Raw genomic sequence first — 26,189 nt, 5'->3', positions numbered from 1 at the left:
CTTCTTGGCCACCATGAAGTAACAGCTTTTTATCTGCCATGCCTATGTGCCCTGCCTATGTGCCATGTTGTTTCTTCTTCAGAGCAGGCCAACCATGGACTAAATGCAAGCCAAAATAAACTTTTCTTCCTTCAAGTTGTAGGTGTCAGGTATTTTGTCTAAGAGGTGAGAAAAGTGACTAAAACACTGACCTCCTGCCCAGCCATAACTTGCAGAGCCATCCAGCTGTGTTTCCTAAGACAGTACCTCCCTTCACCATGGTTTATTCCTTTATGCCTCCAGGGTTTAATATAACATAAACTTCTACATCATACTAAGTGGGGAAATGAGTTTTTGGATTTCTGAAGCTTGATTTTTTATCTTCTGGTTTTAATATTCACATAACACTCCTTATATTCTTTAAGTAAAAATCAAGACTGAAGTCTGAGTTAATAAGTGGTTTTGTCAGAAACACCAAGATCAGTGATGGCGAACCTTTTAGAGCTTTCAATGATGCAGACGGCCTGGTGCAGCACATGTGCCATAGATTTGCCACCACCTAGATTAACACACTACAGAACTTTCATATACTCAAAAACATAACAGAATAAATGTATTAACTTTAATAACAGTAGAAACCAAAAGAGAATCTACAAATTAAAAGCTTCTAGATAGAAAAATGTTACGCTAATTTTTACATTAACATTTAAGTTTCACTTTTGAAGGCACAAATATAAACCAAAGGACTGCAGATATAATAAAACATAGAGAGATTTGTTCCTAACTCCAGTGATAGTCTTTTTTTTTTGTTGAACATAGTTCTTTAAGTGATGTTTCTGGGAATTAAAAATAGGTTCCATGTGAGATCTCTGTGGCCAAAGGTAAGAGAATCCATGAGTGACTAATGCTCTCTGGTTGAAAATGATACTCAAGAAAAGATGGGGAATTTCTGACCAAAATTTGACCATTTCAATCTTAAACGTGAAATATGCAAATAAAACTGAACACTGTGGACATATTCACAAAACATAAGAAACAGCCTGCCGTGGTACGAACCTGTGGCATGTGTGCCACAGTGAGTTGTCACTGAGAGCTCCAAAAGGCTCACCATCACTGCCTTAGAGCATTCAATTCAACAAGCAAGTTAAACACACATGCACACCAGTAGTCTCCAGTCTAGCTAAGGAGCTTTGTTTTTCCTCTGGAAACTATACAAGAATTAAGATTTTGCTGCTTAGGAAAAGCAGCAATCAGCCCACACTGACATCTGCTATTGGCCCATCTGTCAGGAAGTCATGTTGTGAGTGGTATCCCAAGTTTTCAGAGAGAAAATCAGCACAAAGAAAATTGCCACAAAACAAGAAGTACACTCCTTCCTTCTCTTTCAACATGAGACACATTGTGACCTGTGTGTTTATGTTTTCTAGGTTTGACTAAACTGAGTCATAAAAGAGAATTTTAAAATAATGGAAGTATCAGGCATGGTGGCACTACTGTTTCCGAAACACTCATTAAAGGAGGCTCCCACCTCAGCTGGGAATTACAACAAATCTGAAGTTTGCCAAGAAACAGATCTTCAGCCTCTAGGATTTAACATACTTAAATTTAATCTATTTGGTACAGAGGATAAAATTCTGTGGTTTAATGTGTGGTTAGTTCCAAATCATCTTTCTAGACTTCTTTCCCACAGAATCCATATCCACAAGAAAACAGTGACACAGGTCCAAGAAGATTAAAAGTTTTGTTTGTTTTTTGTTTATTTTGTTGGCTTTTCTACTTTCTGTTCATTGTAGTACTGCATCCTTATTTCTTTCTTTCTTTTTTTTTTTTTTTAGTAATAGGGATTGAACTCAGGACCTTGAATATGGTAGGCAAGTGCTCTTCCACTGAAATACATCCCCATCCCTTTATGGTTTTGTTGCGGTTTGGTTTTGCTTAATTTTGAGACAGACTGTCACTAGGTTCAAACTTGCAATTATTTTGCCTCAATCTCCCAAGCAGGTCCCCATGTCCACCATGCCCAGCACCACCATTTTGATTCATGCATTCTATTCTTGGAGGACAATATTCCAGCCACAGGTCATTTTATTTTATACCTGACTCAATTTTTGACCCAGCCAGTTTTTCTTACTACCTTGATCATTATCCATCATCACTCTTCACTGTCCTTTCCTCCCTCCCACCCACCCAGGATTCGGTGGCTCTGCGCCATATCTACTTCTTGTGTATTTCTTCTCATGTTCCACATTTGTCTTTTCCTTCATTGTATCTGCCTGGCAAAGCTTCAACACTGATTAAATCCAACTCTTCACTTACTCTCTGTCCCACAGCAGCTACTTATAGCTAAGGAACAACCTAACAATGACTCTACTTACTCTGACTTTAGATTCAAGTAGGCCCCCAGCAATCCTACCACAATTCTCTAGCACTCTGGGGAAACTGGTTCTTTTCCAACATCCAAACCAATCCCCCACCCTCAAGGTCAGCTGTTTCTTTGTTTTACCTTTTAACTGAGAAATCGAATCAATTAGAAGACAATTACCTTGTTTTTCCTCCTTAAAATCTACATACTTATCTTCGACAACATACACAAACTGTACTACAAAAGGGGTGAAATATTCATTCTTTTATCTTTGCTAATATTGTTCCTCCATCAATACTAAACTTTATGAAACACAAGCATTTAATAAATGTTTGTTGAGTTTAGCTGAATCATTTCTATCATAGAATAGAAGAGAAATATAATGTGCCATTTCCTGCTTTAAAAAGAAATCTCCCTACAATCATCTCTCCTTCATTTGTTGCCATATTTTCCTGACTTTATTTTACCAGTTTCCCCTCAGGCTCACCCTTATTAACTTCCTAAACACCACTCCAACTAAACGAATTAAGACAAGGTAACCAACTTTCCCCTTACCCAGGACAGCTGTCAATTACGAATCCTCAGTTTACTCAGTCTCTCACATCGATGCCAGTCACATAATTAGGATTTGAACTGTACTGCACATGTTGTACCTCAAACATCAGAAAACATCAGTGAAATGATCTCGTGGATCAGACAGTTTAATATTAGTCAACTTAAAGATAAAAGTGAGAAAACTACTCAGAATGTAAATGAGACAGAAATGGAAATTCCAATCAATAAAGAAACAGGAAGAACAAGAAGTTCCAACATTTATCATGGGAATTTCAGAAATGAAGAAAACAGCAACTACATAATACAACAAATTAAAACATCAGATACAGAATTTACCAGAAAGCAAAAATTTAGTACCTTCCCCCCTCTATGGTCACAAGTGCAGGTTGTTTGCTTTTGGTGGGGGTGGTACTGGGTGGGGACTGAAGCCAGTGCTTTGTGCTAAGCTGTATCCTCAGTCCTTTGTTTTTATTTTGACATGATCTCCCTAAATTACCCACAATGAGTTTGAACTTTCAATCTTGTTGCTTCGGTCTCCCAGTGTGCTCAGATTATAGGTGTGGACCTGCATGCAGACATTTTTAAATACATTATAATACTCAGAAAGAAGATCAAGAAAAATCCAGTTGGCTCAGAAATTCCACTAGGTTGAAGAAGTCACGTATATCTTACTTCTTCAATTGGAATGATAAATTACTAGAAATAGTCCATGACAGGCTAGGACTGAGCAAAGCCATAGAACAAACATGGTACAATTTCCTGGGCCATTAATTTTATACAAAAATTTCAAAGAAGGTATTTAAGTCATTAAACTAGGATGTAATTACATCTTTTTAAGAAATAAAACAAACATGGTTGTGTTTACTGAACTTAAAATATGCATTATTTTTAAGATAAAAGTGAAACATGATCATAAGCTCAATAGTTATACATTTGTTTGCTTCAGTTATCATGGCTAAGCTTAAAAGCACTGTTCATGACTCTATTGGCTTTCTCAACGATGTGTGAATTATTGCGGACCTCATCATTCAAGGTCTCTTTATAACAAATGGGAAATTTTCTTTTATTTTGGATTTAAACATTTTATTAGGGGTGCAGAGTATGACAAAAACGTTAGGAGACTGAGGACAAAAACTGGCAGCCAAAGAGAGAGAAGTACATGGTTCTCTCTCATTTCACCTCTCTTTGCTTGCCATGAGATGGTAACTTCTACAAATAAATCATTCTAGAAAACAAGTTTATTACACCACAGACTTGTCTTCATTTTCTCTATGCTATCATGTAAGTGTATAATACAGGATTACAGAGTCACAAATAACAGACCTGGGTAAGAATGGTGACAACACAAGTCCCAAAGTAAATGCAACAGAGCTTGCCTATTTCTTCATGATGTTAAAGAGCTGAGTTTGTTTTCTCTTGTTGCTTCTGTATACATGGTTGCCATTCCTAAAAATTACTTAGGGTCTGAGACAGCCAAATCAGTTCCAACCATCACAGTTTCATTCAAGTCACACCAAGATCGAGCTACAAATACTACCTGCAAATTTGTCCACATCATTTGTTTACATTCTTTTGGCCAAAATATACCATTCTGGTTTGCCTGTTTACCTGATCCCCATATAGTCACCTAAAATTGGGGGGGTGGGGAGGTGAGAGGGACAGGGTCTAGTAAACACTGCCACACTATGACTGAGTAAGCCTTTGCAATGTTCCCAAAATATGCCAATTCTACTTGAGATGCTGCAACAGCTAGTGGGACTTCCACAGCCTGTCCTTTGTGTCCTTCCCTTCACTTAGCTCAAGAGAAAACACTAGGTCCAAATAAATAGCTCTGGAGAGATATATCCACAACCTGAGAACTGACAGAGCTATGGTTCCCTTCCCAATATACTCTCCCGATAGATGTACTCAGCAGAATGCCACAAAACATGGGATATTAATTTAAGAGCCCAAGAATGAGGAAAATAACTTGCTATTTGACAGCAAGAATTTGCCTGCTTTCCTGATATGACCAAGTCAAGAACTGAATTTAATAAAAGTAACATCATGATTTCTCTGCATTGTGTTCTACTAGGACTCAAACTTCCCAAATATATGGTAGTAAACTATGTATGTATGACCTTCATAGCTCTTCCAAGAATCCATTAGAACTCAGAGTCATTAGAATTTTTCACCATCTTTTTGGGAAGGCTCTTACTATGCATTTTAATCATATTTATTAATATTGCTTATTTCTTTAATCATTTAATATGCGATTTTATGTTAATTTATAAATTTAAATTCCCATGCACAAAAGTATTCAGTGGTATTTCTAGCTACCAGAATTACATTTGACCTGGTTACCAAGTGTAAAGAAAAAAAACAGATAACATCAACATCTGCAGTAAGAAATTTTGTATAGTGAATTTTGTATACTGAAAACATGTTATAAACTTAAGATGCAGCAGTAAAGATATTCTCAGCAAAGAAGTTCATGTTGTCCACCATCGCTGCCTACTGTGGAATATTATCACCAGTTATAGTCTGATTACAAGTTAAGTTGTTGCCATACCTAGTGCACAAACAACTAAAAGATATAACTTTCACTTTTTTCTAAAATAAATACATTTCAAAAAAATTAGTTCAACTATCTAAAATACGTGTCAAAAAAGTAGCTCAATTCTAGTCCCCCTGTCCTCTTCCCTTCCCTAACAGTCCTTGATTCCACATATGAAAGAAAATGTGATACTTGTCTTTCTGAGTCTAACCTATTGTGTTTAACATAAAAATCTCCAGTTCTGTCCATTTTCCTGCAAGTGACATGATTTTTTTCTTTATGGTTGAAACACACAGTGGTACCTCAGTTTACGAATTCTTTCTACAATCCTGGTTGCAAACTTAATTGGATGAGAACCAAATCAAGTTTCCCTATAAGGGCAAAACTAAGCCTAACCATTGAATTTCATTCTATATACCATACATATTTACTAATTCATTAATTTCATTAGTGGGCATCAAGGCTAATACCCTAACTTGGCCTAACTTGAATAGTGCCATAATAAACATGGTTATGTAGGTATATCTATAGTACACTGACTCTGATTCACTTGAGTATATACCCAGGAGTGACACTGCTGAATAACACAGTATTTCTAGTTTTAGTTTTTGGAGGAACTTTCACAATGTTTATGGCACTAATTTACATTCTCATCCATAGTATATAAGGGTCCCTTTTTCCTTCTATATTTTTGTCAGACTTTATTATTTTCTGTTTTATTGATAATAGCCATTTTGACTGGGTGAGATGAAATCTCAATGTTGTTTTGATTTGTAGTTCCCTAATAGTTAAGGATATTGAGCTTGTTTTCACATATTTATTAGCCATTTTACTTCCTTTGAGAAGTATTTGTCCAGTTCATTTGCATGTTTATTAATTTAATTCCTTGTTTTTTGCTTGTTTTTGTAACAAATCTTGCCTAGGCTGGGCTCAAACTCATGATTCTCCTATTTCAACCTCCCAGCATACCACTATGCTGGTTTTAACTTTTAGATATTTTTGAGTTTTTTTTACTTATTCTGGATATTTGTCTTCTGACAGTTGGCAAAGATTTTCTCTCTATTCCTTAGGGTGATTATTTTGTTCACTATTTTCATTGCTATTCAGAGGCTTTTTAATTTGATGTAACCTTATTTGTCAATTTTTATTAATTTTTTTCCTGAGCTATTTGAGACCTGTTAAGGAAATCACTGCTTATACCAGTATCTTCAAAGGTTTGTACATTTTCCTTTAGGAGTTTCAAAGACTCAGATATCATATTAAGGTCTTTCGTCCATTTTGAGTTGATCTTCATACAAGGTGAGAGAGAGCGAGATCTAGCTTCAATTTTTATAAGTGAAGGTCTAGTTTTACCAGTACCATTTGTTTAAGAGGTTCTTTTCTCCAACTTTTGTTTTTGGCTTCTCTGTCAAGAATTTGATGGCTGAAGAAGTATGGGTTTATTCCTTAGTCCTCTATGCAATCCACTGGTTTATGTTTCTATTTTTATGCCAGTAACATGCTCTATGGTATATTCTGAAACCAGGTACAGAATTGTCGACTCAGAAGTGCTTTAGCTGTCGAGGTCTTTTGTGATTCCACATAAATTTTAGGATTTTTTCTTTTTTCATCTTTAAGACAAGAGTCTTACTAAGTTGCTCAGGTTGTTTTTGAACTTAGTGACTTCACTCTTTCAAGTAGTTGGAATTACAGGTGTGCATCATCATACCTGGCAACATTTTGTTTTTTATTTTTTAAAAAACCTATCTGTTGCAAAAAATTTGAGCAAGTATTTTCCTTATCAATAAATGGAAGTGTTAATACATCAAATTTCCTTTTTGCTAAAAATATGCATATCTATATTTTAAAAAATCAGGCTGGGGATGTAGTACAGTGGTAAAGTTACTTAGCATGTATGAGGCCCTATGTCTGATCCCCCGCAACACAAAAAATAAATAATTCACCAATACCTCAAAGTATGGAAAAAAGAAAAGGAATGCAACTTTTACAGACTACTATGTAAATCTAAAGGTCTCATTCCAAATACCCCACAATTTATATTGCTCAAGGACACGAAAAAAGAAAATATCATGCGTAAATCTTTTCACTACTATAGCAATAGTTTTGGGGGAATATTTATTTATAGTGAAAAGCACAAATTTATAGACCATCTAAATGTATATGATGTGATTTAAATAAATTATGGTAGATGCAAATAGACTAAAGACACAAGAAAGGGCTGGGGATTTAGCTCAGTGGCATAAGCACCTGCCTTGCTAGCAGGCGGTCGTGAGTTCGATCCCTGGTACCGATAAAAATGAAAAAGACCAAAAAAAAAAAAAAAAGACACAAGAAAATGTTTATGAAAGATTGCAACAATATGAAAAATGTAATAGTTAATAGCTAAAAAGCAGGAGATACTGCTACAATACCTCCTAGTTTCACTGGGCTAAAAATAAAAATGCTGTGTTCTACCTACTTATCCCTTTCTTCCTCCTCCAAAATTTGGAAAACATGGGTCTTTTTATTGTCTCCATTTTTTTTTTGGCATTTCCCAGATGTCACATAGTTCAAATCATGTAACATGTAGCCTGTTCAGACTGGCTTACTCTCTTTCCCTTAACCTCATAAGTTTCCTCCATGTCTTTTCCTGGCATAATAGCTCATTTCTTTTGATTGCTGAAATGAATGTATGGATTGTGCTATTATATGGATTGTACCACCTATGGAAAGACATGTCAATTGCTTCCAATTTGAAAGCAATTATGCATGTGTCAAAATTCATAGAAGGTACAACAAAAACAGTGAAGCCTAAGGCCCTAAACTGTGGGCCTTAGAAAGCAATGTATCAGCATTCACCAACAGTAACAACTAGCACATTCACAAAAGAGGTTATATAATGGAAAACGTGAAGAAGAGGTTTACATTAAAAAGTCTGAAATTTCTGCTCAATTGTCTCTAAACCTAGAACTGCTCAAAAATATAGTTCATTAATTGTTTTAATGAAATGTAAAGAAGTACAAAATCTACAACCATTAAGAAAATGAGAATGAAGTTATAAGTGGATAGTTTTTAAAACAAATTTCCGTATCAAGTTTATAGTAAATGTAGCAAGAGACAGACCAATTCTCAGAGAAGGAGAAAGGAGAGCCCATCTGCCCCAACAGAATGTTTAATGAGGGTCTAGATTTACAGGAAGCGTGTGGAACAGAGGCAATGAGAAACAGGGCTGGCCACGAAGACTTATCAAATATGTTCAGGCAAAACAGTTACCTACAAAATAATGGTTTTTCCCTTATCCTGAGCTATGCAGATTTTCAATACTAATCATATTTCAAAAAAGGATAGATGACATTCATTCTTTCAATAAATACATAGTGCCCCCAAGCCCTCTCTATAATGTGCTGAGAGTGGTACAGGTATGAATATCAAGCAATTCCTGATCATATGACTTCTGTCACATGCTAAAAGGTGGCTAAAAAGAAACTGAGAAGCCTAGACCATTTCAAAATCACAGGAATGTTCAGCAAAATACATGGTTCCACAAGATCCCACCCCTTCACTCTAGCTGCCCACTCCATCTGGCTCAAAGTCCACACCTGCCAACTCAGACGCTCATCCCAAGGTTAGTTACCACGGCTTCCAGGATCATGGACTAAGACATAGGAGCAGCTGTTCGGGCCAGGGCGACTCAAAGCAGCAAAGTAAGACAGGAAATTGTAAGGACACCAAGAGCAGTAAACAAGGGTCAGAATGGGGTAGAGGGAAGTGAAACAAAAAATTAAGAACTGCAACATGCCTTGAAATTTTTTTTTTTTTTTTTTTTTCAGTACCAGGGATTGAACTCATGACCATGCACTTGCAAGGCAGGCACTTATGCCGCTGAGCTAAATCCTTAGCCCCTTGAAATGATCTTGAAAAATGAATAAGCAGGTAACTTTACAGATTTTTATTTACTCATACAGCATCATCTGTTGAGCAAAACAGATACATAAATCAGCAAGATTATTTCACTTTTAGCAATGTTCCTATAAAGCTTTAAACTTTGGAATATTACTATAAAGACCTGCTCTCTTAAGACAAGTATCTGTCTACACTCTGTAAAATAAAGTAGATCTAATGTAATGGTCCAGAAAATGTTATCAGTCATCAACAAAGCTTCTAATTTGGTGAAGTCATGGTGAACAAGGCTATGGAAGTTGCTGTTAAATCCATATTTATCAATTTGGAAAAGGGGAAAATTATCTTAAATATATGGATAATTTTCCAAATAGAAAAGTTGAAAGACCATAAGTCAGAAAAGATTAAAATATTTCAGATGTTTGAAAACCCAGACCAACTGACAGAGATGAGAGAAAAAAGATAAATACTAACTAATATAATACTATTGCTGTACCCATGCTGTAGACACTTCTTCCGTATTTGTCTGCATCATTTAAGGGTAACAAAAGTCACAGATTGAGCCATTCTAAACTGCATTTTTTAAATAAAGAAACTAGAGCGCAGTGAATCACTTTGCTTAGCAAAACACAATTTGTAAAAGGCAAAACCCAGTTTCCAGCTGAGACTTTTCTGATGCCAAAAGCCGTATTTTCCTTCCAATCTACCATCTTGTTGCTAAGGACAGCCAGCAGCTTCTGTCCCCTGTCCTAGCCTCAGCTCTGCCAAGTATGAAAGCCCTCCACCCTTGCAGAAGTGAATCCAGAGGCTGGAAATCAACAATGAGCAGTGGCGCTTCACCTGCTAAAAATCTGCTTTGGACTCCGTGAGCCTCAAGGATCATGGACTGACTTACGAAGATTGAGAAGTACAAAGGGAAAAAAGGGGGAGAGATAGTTACCAAAAGCTTGACAGAGTCTTATTCTGTTTTTAAAGTTGGGGAAAGGCCTGAGATGTTACAAAACTCTCTGAAGGCTGCGGAGGTGATCAACTTGCAGTCAAGGTTTAAGCCCAGATCTGATAGACCCCCATCTCTTCCGAAGCTATTTACCATTTCTGGAAGGGTTAAGGAAGGTCAAAGAGATGATAATTTTTAGTATTTTTGTTTTTAATGGACAGACTGCAATTTAGAAAAGTAGTTCATCCTCTGAGTGACTTCATTTCCCCCAACACAGTATTATAAAAACTGTCAAACATATATAAAATTGGAAAGAATTACATACTCGCCACTAACATTTTGGTCTATTTGTGTTAACATCCCTAATCATTATGCCCCTTCTACTCATCCATCAGTATAGCTTATTTTATTAATGCATTTCAAAGTAAGATGCAGAAACACAGTGATTCTATTTTAAAAGAGAAGTCTTTACATAATTTATAATAGAATTTTTAAAAAGTCATTTATGCAAAAATTGGTCTGAAAACTACACCAGATTTAATTTATGATATTTGTACCACCATTTACAATTCCATCAGCAAATAACCTTGACTAAACCTTTGAATTTACTCCAAATATTTGTGCTAAAATTAATGTATGTTAAACAATTGGTTAATAAAAGTTATATTCACATGACTACTGATAGGTTTTAAAGCAAATCAAATTTAATTGCTTCATTTAAAAAAAACAAAATTTGTATTCTCTATGATTTTGCTGTTTTTTTATTCTCATTTTTAAAACATTTTAAGTTCCACAATAAAAACTTATACCACAGAACTTCAATACCAAATTAGGTTACTAGTATCAGGTAAACAGCATTCATAGCAAAGCCTCAAAACCATTCCAAGGATATCGACTGAAATTGATTATTCTGTTCTATATTTTCATAGTAAAAATAAATGCATTTATTTCTCAATTTTCTGTGATGTGGAAAGGTTATCAATCTTCCCTTTAGTTTGTTAAAAAGCAAATTAGAAGGCTGGCATATTGACCTTCAAAACCACTTCTGAACACTAGTTCACAAGTAGTCAGCAAGTTACAAGGAAAACGATGTTAAAACTATTTTTTTACAACGATAGCTGATAAAAATCATTTAATAAACATCAATCAAAAACTCTAGCATCAAGGCCGAGGATTTAGCACAGTGGGGTAAGTGCCTGCTTGGCAAGCACAGGTCATGAGTTTGATCAAAAAAAAAAAAAAAAAAAAAAGGAAAAACTCTAAATCTAACATCTAAAACAATACTTCTGTCACACAGTATAAACTTATTTTTAAACAGGGCTTGGTGGTGCCCACCTGTAATTCCAATACTTGGGAGACTGAGGGAGGCAGGGGGATCACTGTGAGTTTGAGATCAGCCTGGGTTACAAAGAGCTGAAGGCCAGACTAAACTGCATAGTGAGACTCTGTCTCAAAAAAACAAACAAACCAAAAAAGCACATTATTACTCTATTTTTAATAATGTTATATTCTGCAATACCGTGATTTTGGATTGTAAATATTCTAAATCTCCAAAGTTCCTTCCTTTTAAAGAACCACTTCAAGAAAACATAAAACTGAAGTGAACTACTATATAAAAATCAAAAACAAGTTCTATTGTAAAAAGAAGAAAAAAATTATTTTCACTTAGTATACAGCACCTACCAAATCATTTCAATAAAAGTTAAATGAGAATACTGCTTATAAAGTCTTTTCATCTTACAAAGTTTAAAGTGTTTTAACTAGAAATCTGTTATTTTCACATCTATCCTATTTCCTGAGTGTCACATACTTTTCTCTTACTGTAGTTTCTCTTTCATTCAGTGAGTCACCTCAGAAAAAGTCAAAACTGAAGAAAAAAGTAATCATCTTATAAAATAAATTAATGGTACTAGATACCATACCTGTCATAATAAATTTAATAGCTTTCTCAACAGCAACAGGGAGAAATCTGAGTTTTAATTTTTAAGTTCTATTTTATGAATTTCTTTAGTATAACGTTTGCTTAAACAAATAATTATTACTTTGTCCTAACAATTTGCCTGGGATATCCACCACTGCAACCAACCGGGGGGGGGGGCATTTTTGATGGCTCATTCAAATGAAAAAACCATGTATCAGAAGTTATTGTGTAAAATCTCAGAACTTGTGATGGAAAATAGAGTTTAGCAGAACACATTTAATTAGGTTTGGCTTTTTAAATACTAAATACTCAAGTTATAATTACATTACAGCTTTGTCTTACAACTTAAAACACTGAAAATTTCAAAGTCAATGTGACATCATCATTTTTAGATATCTGAAGAAGTTAAAAATGCTTGAAAATAGTTAAAACACAAAAGGAAAAGTAATTAAATGTTGTAACTTATTTCTCCTCAGAATGTCAGATTTTCAACATAACATTTCATTTAGAGACTAAGGAACTATAACAGTCATGCATCTGCACCATATAACATTTCAGTGAATAACTAAATATACAATGGTCATCATGTAAGACCAATGATAGAGCTTTAAGCAAAAAAGTATTGTGCCAAGCATCGTGGTGCATGCCTTGGGTTCAACCCCTAATACGGCCTCCAACAACAACAAAACCTCTCCTACTGCCTGGAGATGTCACATACTTTGTAGCATAAGTACACAGCATTAGGGATTTATGGTGATGTGTGTGTAAACAAACCTACTGTGCTGCCAGTCTTGTAAGAGTACAGTCGGTGCAATTCTGTAGAGCACGCAATACTGGGTAATGTTAATAAATGACTATGTTACTGGTTATGCACTTACAATACTATACTTTTGATCATTATTTTAGAATGCACTGCTTCTACTTAAAAGATTTCCATAATCAGATGCCATGTGATGTCAACAGCAGTCTCATTTGTCCCATTTTCTGTATCTCTTGACTGCATCATTTTCTCTTATGCTTGGTTTAATCTTGATTTGTTCATCATGGCTGTTGAATAGACTATATTACGTAAATGCACACATACATACACAATATCGCTTAGGTGTCTAGTAAGTTATACTACCTAGGTTCATGTAAGTGTGCTGTATGATACTTCCATGATAAAATGACCTAAGGACATTCATGTGTCTCAACATATCCCTGTTAAGCACACAACGCTGCACATACACACATACAGTATGACTATAGGCCATATGCATACACTATGCAATATGTACACATATAGTATGGTATAATGCATGTACATATAATATAAATCATATAACATTATGTTATATAATATACAAATACACAATGTGTATACCAAAATCTGGTATTTGCATAATTAATTTACAGTACAATCCTGGATAAACTTGACATTGTAAGGTCATTTATTTTTAGAAATTTTTAAACAAAAGTTACCTTTTAAATACTACTAAGTATTATCTGTTACTTTAGTAGCTATTTATTGTGTACCTGTGAGGTACCAGTCTTCCGTAATTTGCTCATCTGATCTCCTCTGCAATCCTACAAAGGTATACTAGTCCTCACCTGTCCACAGGGGATACATTTCAAGAACCCCAGAGAATGTTTGAAAACATAACTACCAAATTGAACACACATGATTTTCCTCTACATGTACATATTCAAATTGAGTGTCTTTTCTATCATTCCTAAGCTTTTATCACACAGTGGCTGTAATTGTTGCAGTCTGAGGTCAGACTAACACTAACACAAATTTCTTTTTCCTTCTTTGCAATCTCATTGACAGATGATTAATTCATACCACAGATCTTAGCAGTGTTAGCTTATGAGTTTTTCTGTCCTTATTAAGAACTTTCATATTTTATTTAAAATTAAGTTTATTGGTACATTTTAGGAATACATAATGATCACATTCATCAGAGGGAATCTGTACTGGTACATGATATAATCTGATTCTTTTTTCCCCTAATTTGGTTACCCACCCTCCTTATTTACAAAAACTGTTTTCATTTTTCCTTCTTTTCTCATTTTTTCCCTTTCTCTTCCTTTCTCTCCTCCCACCCAGTTTCCCTACCCATTTGAGCATTTATGGCTTCTGTTTGGCTTAATCAAATTGTCAATTTTACCTCTCCTGCACTTTGTGGTCATCATTAAGTAAAATAAGGGTTTAATTCAAAGACTCAGAGAGTCCATCTGATATCCAAGTCAGCCCCTAAAGAGTAATGAAATAGGTAGCATATACAGAACGGATACACTGGACAAAGGGACGACTCACACCCTGGGCAGCCACAAGCAGGGTGGTACAAGACTTCATCTTGCTACTCAGAACCATGTACAATTTAAAGCTTATTATTTCTGGAGTCTTCCATTTAATATTTTTAGGTTGCAGCTAAGAGAAGGTAACAAACCACAGAAAACAAAACTACGATTAAGGGGGGGGTCTACTATTAAACATTTTGCCATGAGGAATTTTTAGTCATTGAGAATAATAGCCCAAGGACACAAAGCAGCCACGTGTGCTAATCAATTCTAGGTCTACTTAATGCCAACATCCAGGAGTCTCATTACTTATACATGTTCCATAATATCAAATTAGCATAATTTAGAACCTACTCCTCCAAATGACAATGAAATTGGTTTCTCAAAGTAAAAAAAATAATAATTTCTTTCAATCACTTACCTTTTAATCTTAAAAAAAATGAACAAATGTCACTAGCATGGATCGTGAATGATTTACTTTGACCACAGCCTTCCTCATGACCGACCACTAAGTAAGGCTGTGGTTTAAAATAATGAATGACTGGAGCCAAACAGCACCTTAGGTATCACCACACACAAAAAAAGCCAGTGAGAAAATTGAGAATTTCAGGGAACAAAATTTCAGCATAATCTACTTCATATGTGGTACTATCATTTGAATACAATTTAATGCCCCATATTCATGCAGGTTATGTGTTTATGAAATTAAGAAGACAGAAAATCCAATTATATTATTCAAAGGTAAACCTTTGGAGAGTGATTAGTAAATAATGCTATTAGAGTGAGGCCCCTATGATGAAGTTTTGGTGTCTTTATAAGAAGAGACACAAGAAAAGACAGAGACATGGGCGCTCCCTGTCTACTGCCTCACAAAGCCTCAGCACTCAGCCAACAAGCAAGCCATCACCAGAGACCAAACCCCTGTGGCCAACCAAATCTTAGACTTTGAATATGTAGAACTGTGAGCCACAATAAACCTTTCTTATAAAGTAATCTGCTTAGGTATTCAATTATAGTAATGAAAAACTGACCAGTATAATGGATTTCTGTGTCATCTCCCAAACTTATGCACTGAAGCTCTCTCATGTGATTAAGTGATGGGACCTTTAAAAGATAATTAACTTTAGCTGAGGTCATAGGTGTAGACCCACAAGTAGGAAAAGTGCCCTACTAATCAGAGAAAGAGAAACCAGACCTTCCTCTGGCCATATGAGGGCACAGTAGCAAGGTGACCATGTGAAAACTAGGAAAGAAGGTCAGCATTGAGAACCAAATATGCTTGCACCTTGATCATAGACTTTCCAGCTTTTAGAACTGTAAGAAATAAATATTAGCTATCCAGGTTGCCTCATTTATAGTATTTCGTTATAGCAGCCCAAGCTAAGACAATAACTCACAAGCATACATCCTATCCCATCTTGTAACAGTGCAAGCATTGGTCATTTGCTTTACAAAACATTTTGATAGGGTAGGATGATGTACTTGTAGATTAAAGTAAGAATTATGAAGTACCTTGTTAACTATAACTAAAACTACCAATAGTAATAATATCTTTGTTTAGATGAATACCTGAAATAATTATTGTAATTCACGTAAAGCCAACATCAAATCTTGTCTAAAATACTTGCTTGGATAATTTTATAAATAAACTGTCCAAAAGCAAATACAATAACCTTTCAGATACATTAGTACATAAGACATGGTACACTTATCAAGGCAAGTTCGTCTAGGAAGCAAGGAGATATCTCTTTGTGGAAATATCCATTAAACAATCAAATTTTCTTAGCTGTCATTGGTCAAATTTTGTACCACCTAAAGTGAAAATCCAGCTGGAGAAAAAGCAAAAATATGGCATGCTCAATTTATTCAGTTTTTCAAAACATTTTTTAAACAAATTTTAAGGGTTAAATAGACCAAAAAGATACAAAGTTGTTAATTTTTAAAAGTCTTAAATAAATGTGTCCAAGTTTTCCTGATCACTAGCTGTTATTTATTTTTGTTTTAACCAACAAGCACCATCTGAGCTTCAGTTCAGACAAAGTTTACATGGGGACAAATACTACATTATTTTAGAAGTGATGTTATATACAATACTGATTGACTTCTCACAATAAAAGGTCTGTATAAAAGGTCTTAATATTTATCAGTGTTATAAATTAGGAATGAAATTTTAAAAGTTGAAGAACTTGCTACAGTAACATTGAGCTCTGGGAGCCATCTCAAATCTGATTCTGATTATCAGTCTCTGAAATCCACTTTTATCCACCAGAACTTGCATGAGTGGGAGAGGAGCAAAGGCAACTGAAGGCCTATGATATAATCCACTGTGGAGCTACTGTGGGAAAGGGGATCTGACTTGAATTTACAAGGCACTTTCCCAGCACTTCCCAGCACCGAGGAGATTACCAGTTTCAGTTTCATGAACATTCTTGCAGGTTAAGTCCTAAATGTGAGGGGAAACTATCAGAATCCTCATTAACTCTGAAGTCTGTCACCCAGAAAACCTTAGATCACTGCTCTCACAGAAAAATTCTCACCTAGATTTCTAGAAAATAAAATACATTCTACGTGAGACAATCACAAAATCCGTAGCTATATTCACTTTAGAGGCTCCCGGTACATGCCTCTCTACTCATTCAGACCCCAGTTCTAGAATAAAAACTCTCCTCCTACCCTGCTGGGGCCAAGAAAGCTGAAATATCCAGGAATGAATTTTTTAAATAAGGCACTCTATTTCAAAAGCAGTAATTTTTTTAAAAAACATACAACATACATACTGCTATGAAAGGAAACATTTTTTATATCCAGGAAAAATCCCATCACAGCAAAACTGAATATAATCCAAGAGCTTAAAATTTGTCTTTGGCTTTGAAATATACATTTTTTCAAGGAGAAACTTACAAATCACACTTTTGAAAGCCAAAATTAAAGTAAGAAAATTCTTTAACTACCAACTACAAAAATCATCAAAAGTGATCACACAATTTAAGTCAATTTTGTTAACTTGATTGACTTTACTGGAATTTGGCTTAATTAGATGGCTGTGATCTTTTTTTACATTCTATTTTGCCCACATACTTAGCTGCACTTTTTAGGAGAATGTCCTTTTGTTGTTTTTATAATCTTTTGAGTCATACGCTATGAAACAGTGAATCCATAATCACTCCATCCTGACTTATGCTTTCACATGAATAATTTTAATAAAGCTTTAGGAAAAGAATTATACAAAGTGTGTTTGTGACTACAGCGGTTATGGCTGCCTTTTAGAGCTTTCAGTGGTAACAGCCAGGCAGCTGCGGCACATGTACCATAGGTTGGCCACTGCTGACCCAAAATATGCTAAAAATCATACATTGAATTTTAATGTCCTTAAATGATACTAAATTTTATGCTACTGAAAAAAAGACCATACTTTTATATTTTAATTTTATATTATCCTAAAGTTATCTCATCCATCCCAACCCCAACCTCACTCGACAGATGAGAAAAATAAGAGGCAAAGTAAGAAAGCTCCTTAAAATGTGCTGTGAACTATGCACTCCTCAACAGCTCTGAAGTCTAAAATTCAGATTTTCTGATATCCAGAAGACAAATGCACCACACAACACTGCAGTTCCTTTTGATATAATATATAATTAGGGGGAAATAACTGCACACAAATATTTAATTTTTCTTACAAACTTGCTAAGTATTACTACTGTTTTGAAGAAAGCAACTAATGAGCTTACTGCCCCTCAAAATTCTATTTTAAAATACCAGAAAATGCTCAGTTTTTAAGTATTTATACCACATTCAAGATAAACAAAGAAAAGTAAAAGCAAAACACTGGCGTTAATTAAACCTTCCATGGGACCCAAAATGCCATGTGTGTTGTATTTGGAAGTCAGAGGAGCTGTACACAGAGGAGCTTGCCCACCTGACACAGCAGGCACCACATGGGAGCAATCCGAAGAACTCACGTGGCCTCTAGCAGGCTGCTCACCACCACAGACAAGGCTTAAGTGACTACAAATATACTGAAATTCATGATATTAAAAGAAGTTTTAAAAAAAAGGCAAATCTAGAAAGTTTGGTTCATTAATCAATTTCTTAAATCAACAGAACAAGCCTGTATTTTAAAAAGAGAAGTTAGCAAGCCTCATGATCTAATAAATTGCACACAATACTGCCTTTTTCTACGCACTGATGCTTTTATGAGCGTGTAAGTAGCATGCCCAGGCCAATTCTTCTGTGGAAATCAGCTCTGTGCGGACCCTGGACTCCTGAGTATAGAGAGAATGTACTGCTGGCTTAGTAAGAGCACAGCGTCCACGCACACCTGATGACTGCTCAAATGTAAGTCTAGTTTTTATTTCCCTTATAGAATAAACTGAAAACTCTACTTACGTAACCTCCTATAAGAGTGGCCTTCCAGGCAGACAAAGAGGAAGAACCAAAGTACTACTTTTTTTTTTAAATTTTATTTTAAAGAGGGTAAAACAAAACAGAACAAAGCAGACCAGAAGAAAACAAAATTTCAAACCAAGACAACCGGAAATCTACGGTGGCTACCATAATACTCTTGTTTTCTTCTAAATAGTTGTCTCTATCTTCACACACAATGAATTCATACAAAACAAAATAGTATAAAAACTTTTTGCACAGTACTTGGGCACCTGCAGGTCTGAAGCCCAGGAAGCAGAAATGAGGGCTTTCTGTGAGGAGCAAAGGGCTTTCTCAGCTATCACATTTGCTCCCAATCAGACAAAACTAAGTTTGCACCACTTCAGTGTTCATTATGAAACTCCTCCAAATGTGCTAATATGTCACTGAACAAATGAAGCCCTGAATTCAATATAAAAACTACACTTAATTAGCCATATAAAGTCTCCGAAATAGAAAGATTTTCTCTTACTACACAGGCAACACAAAGCTTCCAAAGGCTTAACTTTATTTTTACTATATACCTAGAATACTGCAATATGGATATTTATGTATAAAACATCCTTCCTGAAAAATGCTGTTCTGTATGTAGACAGTTGATCTGTTATTTGCATATGTTTAACATAAATCACTGCACAGAATAGAATGATTAATATTTTAATTACTTTTTAAATTACATTAGCCAGCTGCACAGACCCAATATAAGTGTTAAATGACAGCAGCTAAGTGACAAGAATTTTTTATGTCTAATTAGACAAAATGTACGTACATCTAAGAACTGAAAAAATCTGACAGGTCTTACTTGCTACTCCTGACGCCAGTCCATAGAGCAGTCCTCCTCCGTCTGACTGCTGAGAGAAAACATGGGATCCGGGAGGTGGTGGTTTTTCTTGTCTGATAAAGTTATACAATAAGGTTTTCACAAGTTTGCTGGTATATGGAAGACTACATGAAAAAGGGAAAAAAAAATCAAACTCACATGTTATGGGAGTCATCCAAATCTGCACTGATACAGAAGCAATTCTGTCAGTAGTACTGACTCAAACAAACATAGCAGTGTCACGTAACAGTCAAGACCATGGGACTCGAGATCAGTTTTGAGGCTTACTTCTGGCTCTGCTTCACACCACAGTGGAAGACACTGGTCAAATCTTTAAAACTCCAGACTAGCAGTTACCTTACTTATAACTTAAATAACACTGTGAGATACTAATGAATTTAGAGCATAACACAGTACCTAGTACTTGAACATAGGATGTAAAATCAGAAAGAAAAAGGATTTTAAAATAGTAAGAATACACTTCAGTACAAAATTGTTCAATTTATTCACTTAATGATAAATCTATTCCTGCAATCTAAAGTAAAATTTTAATAGATTTTGAATGTACAACTGAACTTATTAAAATATAGCTCCTAATATGAACTACAAAAATAAGTAAAAGAATACACTTTAAGTATTTGGCACCGTAGTATGATACTATAAAAACTTAATGTCTTAGAAAATAAGAACACTAGCATTTTTTTGGTCTATTGCAAAAGCAACTTCAACCCTTTTGACACTAGAAGGAACAAAGTTCATAGTTTTGTTTCGACAGAGGTACTCAAAAGGTACTCATAAATTGCCTACTATGACCTTAAGCCAGGGTCATTCTGAGTGTCACTGTCAGTGAAAGGTTTAGACACACATCTTCCATCTCCTAAACTAAGGCTCTTTCTCTCCTACCAGTGATTCTCAAGTATGTTCTGCAATGGTTTAATATGGCTTATCTCTTCTGCAATTGCAGAGTTTAATCCTCACTATGAGGTATTAAGAGGCTAGAAACAATCTGACTCTAGTGTTTAGAAGTGGAGCTTTGGGGACTGATTAGGATTAGATAAGAATATCAGGGTAGAGTCCTCATGATGGAATCAGGGTGGCTATATGAGAAAAGAGAGAAACAAGAGAAGGCCCACACATGGTCCCTGTCTCTTGCTATGTGATGTTCTGTGATGCCTCAAGACTGCCAGCAAGAAAGCCATTACCAGATGTGGCCCCTCAACCCTGGATCTCCAAAACTGTAAGCCCAAATTATTTCTCTCTTCTTTATAAGTGACCCCATCTGTGGTATTGTGGTGCTAGCAACAGAACAGACACACATGCTCCAAAAAGCTTTAAGGGAGCTGTGAATGTGCCACAGTATAATCAAGTTATGAGAAGACCATGAGGAGACAAAGCTTCTTTCCCACCTGATAACTATAATCAAAGCTATTTTAAAGTTCTGTGAAGTTTGTCACTAGAAGGTTGTATGTGTGTATATGAGGTACAAAATATATGGTGATCAAAATATATGGTGAATTTAAAAATTCTATTGCACTAAAACATACTGCCATTAATTCGTCCTCAAAATACTCTCCCCTCACTTTGAATATACCTATTTCATCATTTGTACCACTTTTTGGAGCAGTTCTGGAAGTCCTCTTTTGTGAATCTTTATGAGGCATGATCAAGAATACAGTGAATACTATCCAATGGAAAGGTGACTTGTAAAAACATTACAGTGGGTCCTTACCCACCTTACTCATTGGATAAGGTATTGTTTGACTTTTAGCTTTTCCCCAAAGTAAAAATAACCACAGAAAATAAATGTTTTGAAATAATATGGGACCTTTAGACAGCCAATGACAATACAACTACAGACACTACTAAAGGGACTTCCAGTGTTGTTCCAGAAAGTGGCAAGAGTGATGGGATACGTGTTTAGAAGTAAGAGGGAGTATTAACGGCAATGAGAGAGCAAGCTTAATGGCGATGTGCTTTTCCCTGCAAAACATTTTTTTAAATTTAAACTTTCACCGTATTTTTCAAGCACACCTCATATTTAATATTTATCTATTCCCAAGCCTACTTCCTAGGAAACTGTAAACCTTAGCTTAGGCACACAGCCCAAGTCTAACACATGACCAGTACATAACACACAGCAAATATTTGCTGGCTCAATGCAAGTAGGAAGAGTCAATGAAGAGGCTGTTGGCATGGTCCTAAGTCAAGGATTACAGCGCAAACAGACTTCCATATCTCAGACCCCAGCATCCTTCAAAACCATATTTGCAAACCTAACTAACTGCAAATTGAAAATATCAAGGAAAGAAAACCTGCATTGGTAATGAACATGTACAGATTATATATATTTTATATAAAGGACCTGAGCTCAGAAGATTTGCATATTTTTGCAGGGCCCTGGAACCAGCCCCCTGAGGATACAAAGAACAACTACTTTCAAAGGCACTGTTGAGAAGTGGTGGACACAAAAAGCAATTTGAATATACAAATATGGCCTAATGAGTACTTAAGAGAATGAAAAAGAAGGAAGAAAAAGATGATTTCAAAGTTTCAATTCTACAAAGCAATCTCTGGAAACAGTAACTGAAATCATGGGGACAGAAAACCTCTAGAAACAGTAACTGAAAGGGGACAGAAAAGACCATAGCTTTGATAGAAACAGAATTTGATCTGTAATGTGTTGGGTATGAAGTAACAACCAGAGGAAAGGGCCGGTTGGAGATATGGGACAGCATTCAGGTAAGATGCCAAAATCAGAAATACAGGTTATACAATAAAATGTACATAAATGGTAAATGTAAAATGAAACATACATACCATGGACCTTGCATCAAATACTTGTGACTGATGCTCTGTCGTAAAACCTCTTTGTGGAAGAGTTGGCAGGAAAGGAAAACAACCATTGTTGATATAGCCTCCACTGATATTTCATATGTAATATCTCTGGAGAAGTGGAGAGAAAACAGAATAAAGACACCTTTGAAAGATTTAAGATATGGTCCTTTTTAAAATAAACTGGGAAGTAAAAATTCAAATCCACATATTCAACAATTTCATATTATTAAAAAACACTAATATACTTGATATAAGAATTATCCCAAGGGACTGGGGATTTAGCTCAGCGGCATAAGCGCCTGTCTTGCAAGCAGGCAGTCGTGAGTTTGATCCCTGGTACCAATAAAAAGGAAAAAGACCAAGAAAAAAAAAAAAAAAAAAAAAAAAAAAAAAAGAATTATCCCAAGTATAAATACTAGATCTTTTGCCAGCCACTGTCTCCTATATTTAAATTCATGATTTTCCTACCTGTGATTGAAGAACATGTCTGTTAGTGTGCATGGAAACAATTACCCACAGTTTTTGCCTCTATGTTCATCTCTGTTTAGTACAGAAAAACCACGCAGACTAAATAAAAGTCAGTGTAGGGAAGAGAAAACACTCTCTTGGCAATCTCTTTATACTCAGAATAATGGTACACATATCTTCTACCTCTAGGGTAGTTTTTCAAGGTCAACTTTGTATGTTCACCAAATTATTAACAATAAATATGTTATTCCAATCTTATTACACATATTTTTGTTAGAAACTATTACCAGCCACTCAGTCCACAACACTGATCCCATGAAGTCGGAGGGGCATTGTCAAAAGGAAAAGGCTGTCTTCAGAGCTAGTTCCAAGGAGATTTGTATTGAATTCTGAAAGGGAATTTGTATTGCCACAAATCACCATCTCATTGTGTCCAAGTGCGCAGGTCCAGGTGTTTATAGTAAGGAACACAGAGGAAAGGAAATGCAATGAGACAATAGACACTTCTAGGTTTTCTTTATGCTTTCTGGCCATCTTTTGCTTCCTCCTACCCTGTAGAGAAAAGGGTATGACTGCTATACCATTGATCTGAAGAAGTTTGGAGCAGCTAACCAATTCCAGCAAATGTGTGACCTGAAGATGGTCTCCAAAGAAAAAATAAATAAAAGACTGGGAAACACAACTCAGTGTGAAGGCCCTGGATTCAACCTCCAGCACAGGAAAAAGGAGAGAAGGGCTGGGTAAACAGGAAAGGATTTTTACAGATCTGAAATATTCACGGATTGTACAAAGTACTTAATGCCTAGATAAAGATGCTCATTAAGCTAATTAAAATGACAACTCTGGAGATAGACAAGCTTAATTCTACCAGATACATTAAAGAGTTATTATGGATAGAAATATGTTTCAAAACAAAGTATACAAAATAAAATACAAAAGACCTAGTAACACCTGGAAGTCAGTTACTAACACCTGAAGGAATGCGCAAGGCTCCTTGGTTCAGTGTGACTTCAATGTAAGTAGTCAGACATAACACATAGGCAACTGTACAAAGTAAAGCAGAGTTCATTGCAAAACGAGATAGATTTTCATGCAATAAATAGCATACACCTTCAAGTATGAAGGGGGGCAAGCACTAAAATGCAAGTTGTACCATTTAAAGTTTGGGCTGTATTTGTACTATTAATTAGGTCTTTAAGGACTATCATTTCCTTACTCGGAGGTCACTGTTTTACTACAAGGGAAATGGGGCTGTTCTGACCACCTTCAGAAGAAAGAACATTCCTGTTTACTCTCTAGGTAAAATACTTCCATTTAGTTTATTTTGAGGCCTTGAGAATTTTCCAAACCCTCATCCATTGTTTGTACTTTGTACAGACCCTGGATCTTATCAGGATGTTCAGAGGAGGAGACATTTTCTCAAGCTATAGCTTAAAACTATAAACTTGCTTCGATTTTATCTACAGATAATAATTAAGAAAGTGTGAAGAAAAAGAAAAATACAATCATGGTGCTTTCTTCCCATGCAGTACCCAGCTGCCTAATGTCTTTCTGCCTAACACAACTAACCCTAATTTGTTATAAATTAAACTCAGTTCCACTCAGAAATTTGACTTTTAGTATTATAAACATTAACTGCATAAAAAGTGATGCTTACTCAGATCTGGGGGTTCATACCTATAATCCTAGTACTTGGGAGTCTGGGGCAAGAGGATGGTTGCAAATTTGAGGTCAGCCTGAGCTACATATTAAGTCCAAGACCAGTCTGGACTATGTAGCAAAACCCATCTCAAAAAACAAAACGAAAAGTAAGTTGCATCAGAAATATCTGACTGTAGTACTTTACAATTTAATGTCTTACTCTATGTTATAGATCCAGAAACTTATCTTTTTAGTTTGTTAAATTGAAAGCTTATGGCTATTAATAAATACTAGGTCTAACAATCTTGGAAAGTATATATATATAGAATATAGAGTTGCTCTCCTTCAAAATTAACTAAACTAAATCACAAGAAAAGTGTTAGCTCTTAGACTATCTTCTCTAATCATGGGATTCCAAAAAATCAAAGAGTGAAGAGTTCTGAGTTTGATGTTGCGAGGTACAAAAAGCATACAGCACATAATAGTGTTGAATCATTGTGATACTAGGTTTCATACGACGCTAAAACTACTCCCTAGGATTTCTAAATGGAACTAATAAGCATTCCTGTGTGCTTCCAAAGGCTTAAAGACAAAAATCATCAAATTTTTTTATCACTTCAGTTCAAATATCACTCAATGAATATTTGCAAAGAATTAACTCTTATTATGTCGAGACAGCCATTATGTCACATATTTCAAAAAAAACTTACCAACATTCATGATTTGCAGGATAAAACTCTCACCTTTGTGGAGTGTACAATTTAATAGAGAAGAGAAAAATAGAATAATTACTTCAAAAAGTGATATAGGCTTTTGGTAAAGATGGCGGATAGATAAGAACAGACAATAGAGGCTCCCTGAGACAGTCAACTTAGATGCTGAAATAACACAGTGTGGTGAGTCCTGGACACAAGGAGATGAATACTCTTGACTCAGGAAGAAACTAAAGTAAAAAGAACCAGTCAAATATGCAGTTCTGATGCTACTATTGGAGCAGCTAAGATTCAGTGCTCCCGCTGCAGCGCGCGAATTCACACAGCTGTGACTCATTGAGCTGCCCAAATCCCTGCGGCTTCAACTCACTGGAACCTTCAACTCACTGGAACAGCAGTTACACTGAAACGCAGTCGCACTGAAGTCAGGGCTTGGCAAGCCTAACAGAGAACAGAGCTGGAAAGGGACCTGCATCAACCTGCAGTGAGTGCTGGGAATAAAACCCTTCCACGGAAAATGGTGTCTTTCCAACGGGATGACATTTTGGAATTGGGCAGGACTGGCAAGAACAAGGAACAGCAGTGACTTCAGTCAGTTGTTCCCTTCCCAGACAAGATTGGTGGGGTGTGCTTGCCTTGGGTCACACCCATGGCTGATACCCAATAAGCTGTCCCAAACCAATTCTCTATGCATGGAGCACACTAACACAGTGAAGACCTCAGCAGGTTGACTGATCCAGAGGGGAGGGGCCGGCATACATCGATCCCTTTTGCACCTCAAAAGCATACTGGAGTGGGCAGGATCACCTACGTAGCATGCTTCAGAAGAATTGTAACC

The 26,189-nt window shown here is 35.8% G+C and overlaps 1 protein-coding gene across 4 annotated transcripts in view; it reads right to left on the bottom strand.

The window, feature by feature from the left end:
- Positions 1 to 26,189, bottom strand: part of Dym (dymeclin) — a 415,428-nt gene that overhangs the window by 256,657 nt on the left and 132,582 nt on the right. For all 4 annotated transcript variants that reach the window (XM_063231704.1, XM_023566826.2, XM_003474053.5 and 1 more), the window contains 2 exons: positions 22,512 to 22,637; positions 19,677 to 19,819 (listed from right to left, as the gene is read on the bottom strand). In XM_063231704.1, coding sequence (XP_063087774.1) covers positions 19,677 to 19,819; positions 22,512 to 22,637 — 269 coding nt within the window. The remainder of the gene's footprint in view (positions 1 to 19,676; positions 19,820 to 22,511; positions 22,638 to 26,189) is intronic.

This window comes from Cavia porcellus, unplaced genomic scaffold, assembly GCF_034190915.1.
Source record: "Cavia porcellus strain 051 isolate PalLab524CR breed Dunkin Hartley unplaced genomic scaffold, mCavPor4.1 scaffold_20, whole genome shotgun sequence".
NCBI classification, from domain to species: domain Eukaryota; kingdom Metazoa; phylum Chordata; class Mammalia; order Rodentia; family Caviidae; genus Cavia; species Cavia porcellus.
The sequence above is the reverse complement of the archived record's forward strand: the minus strand, read 5'-3'. Positions and strand labels throughout refer to the sequence as shown.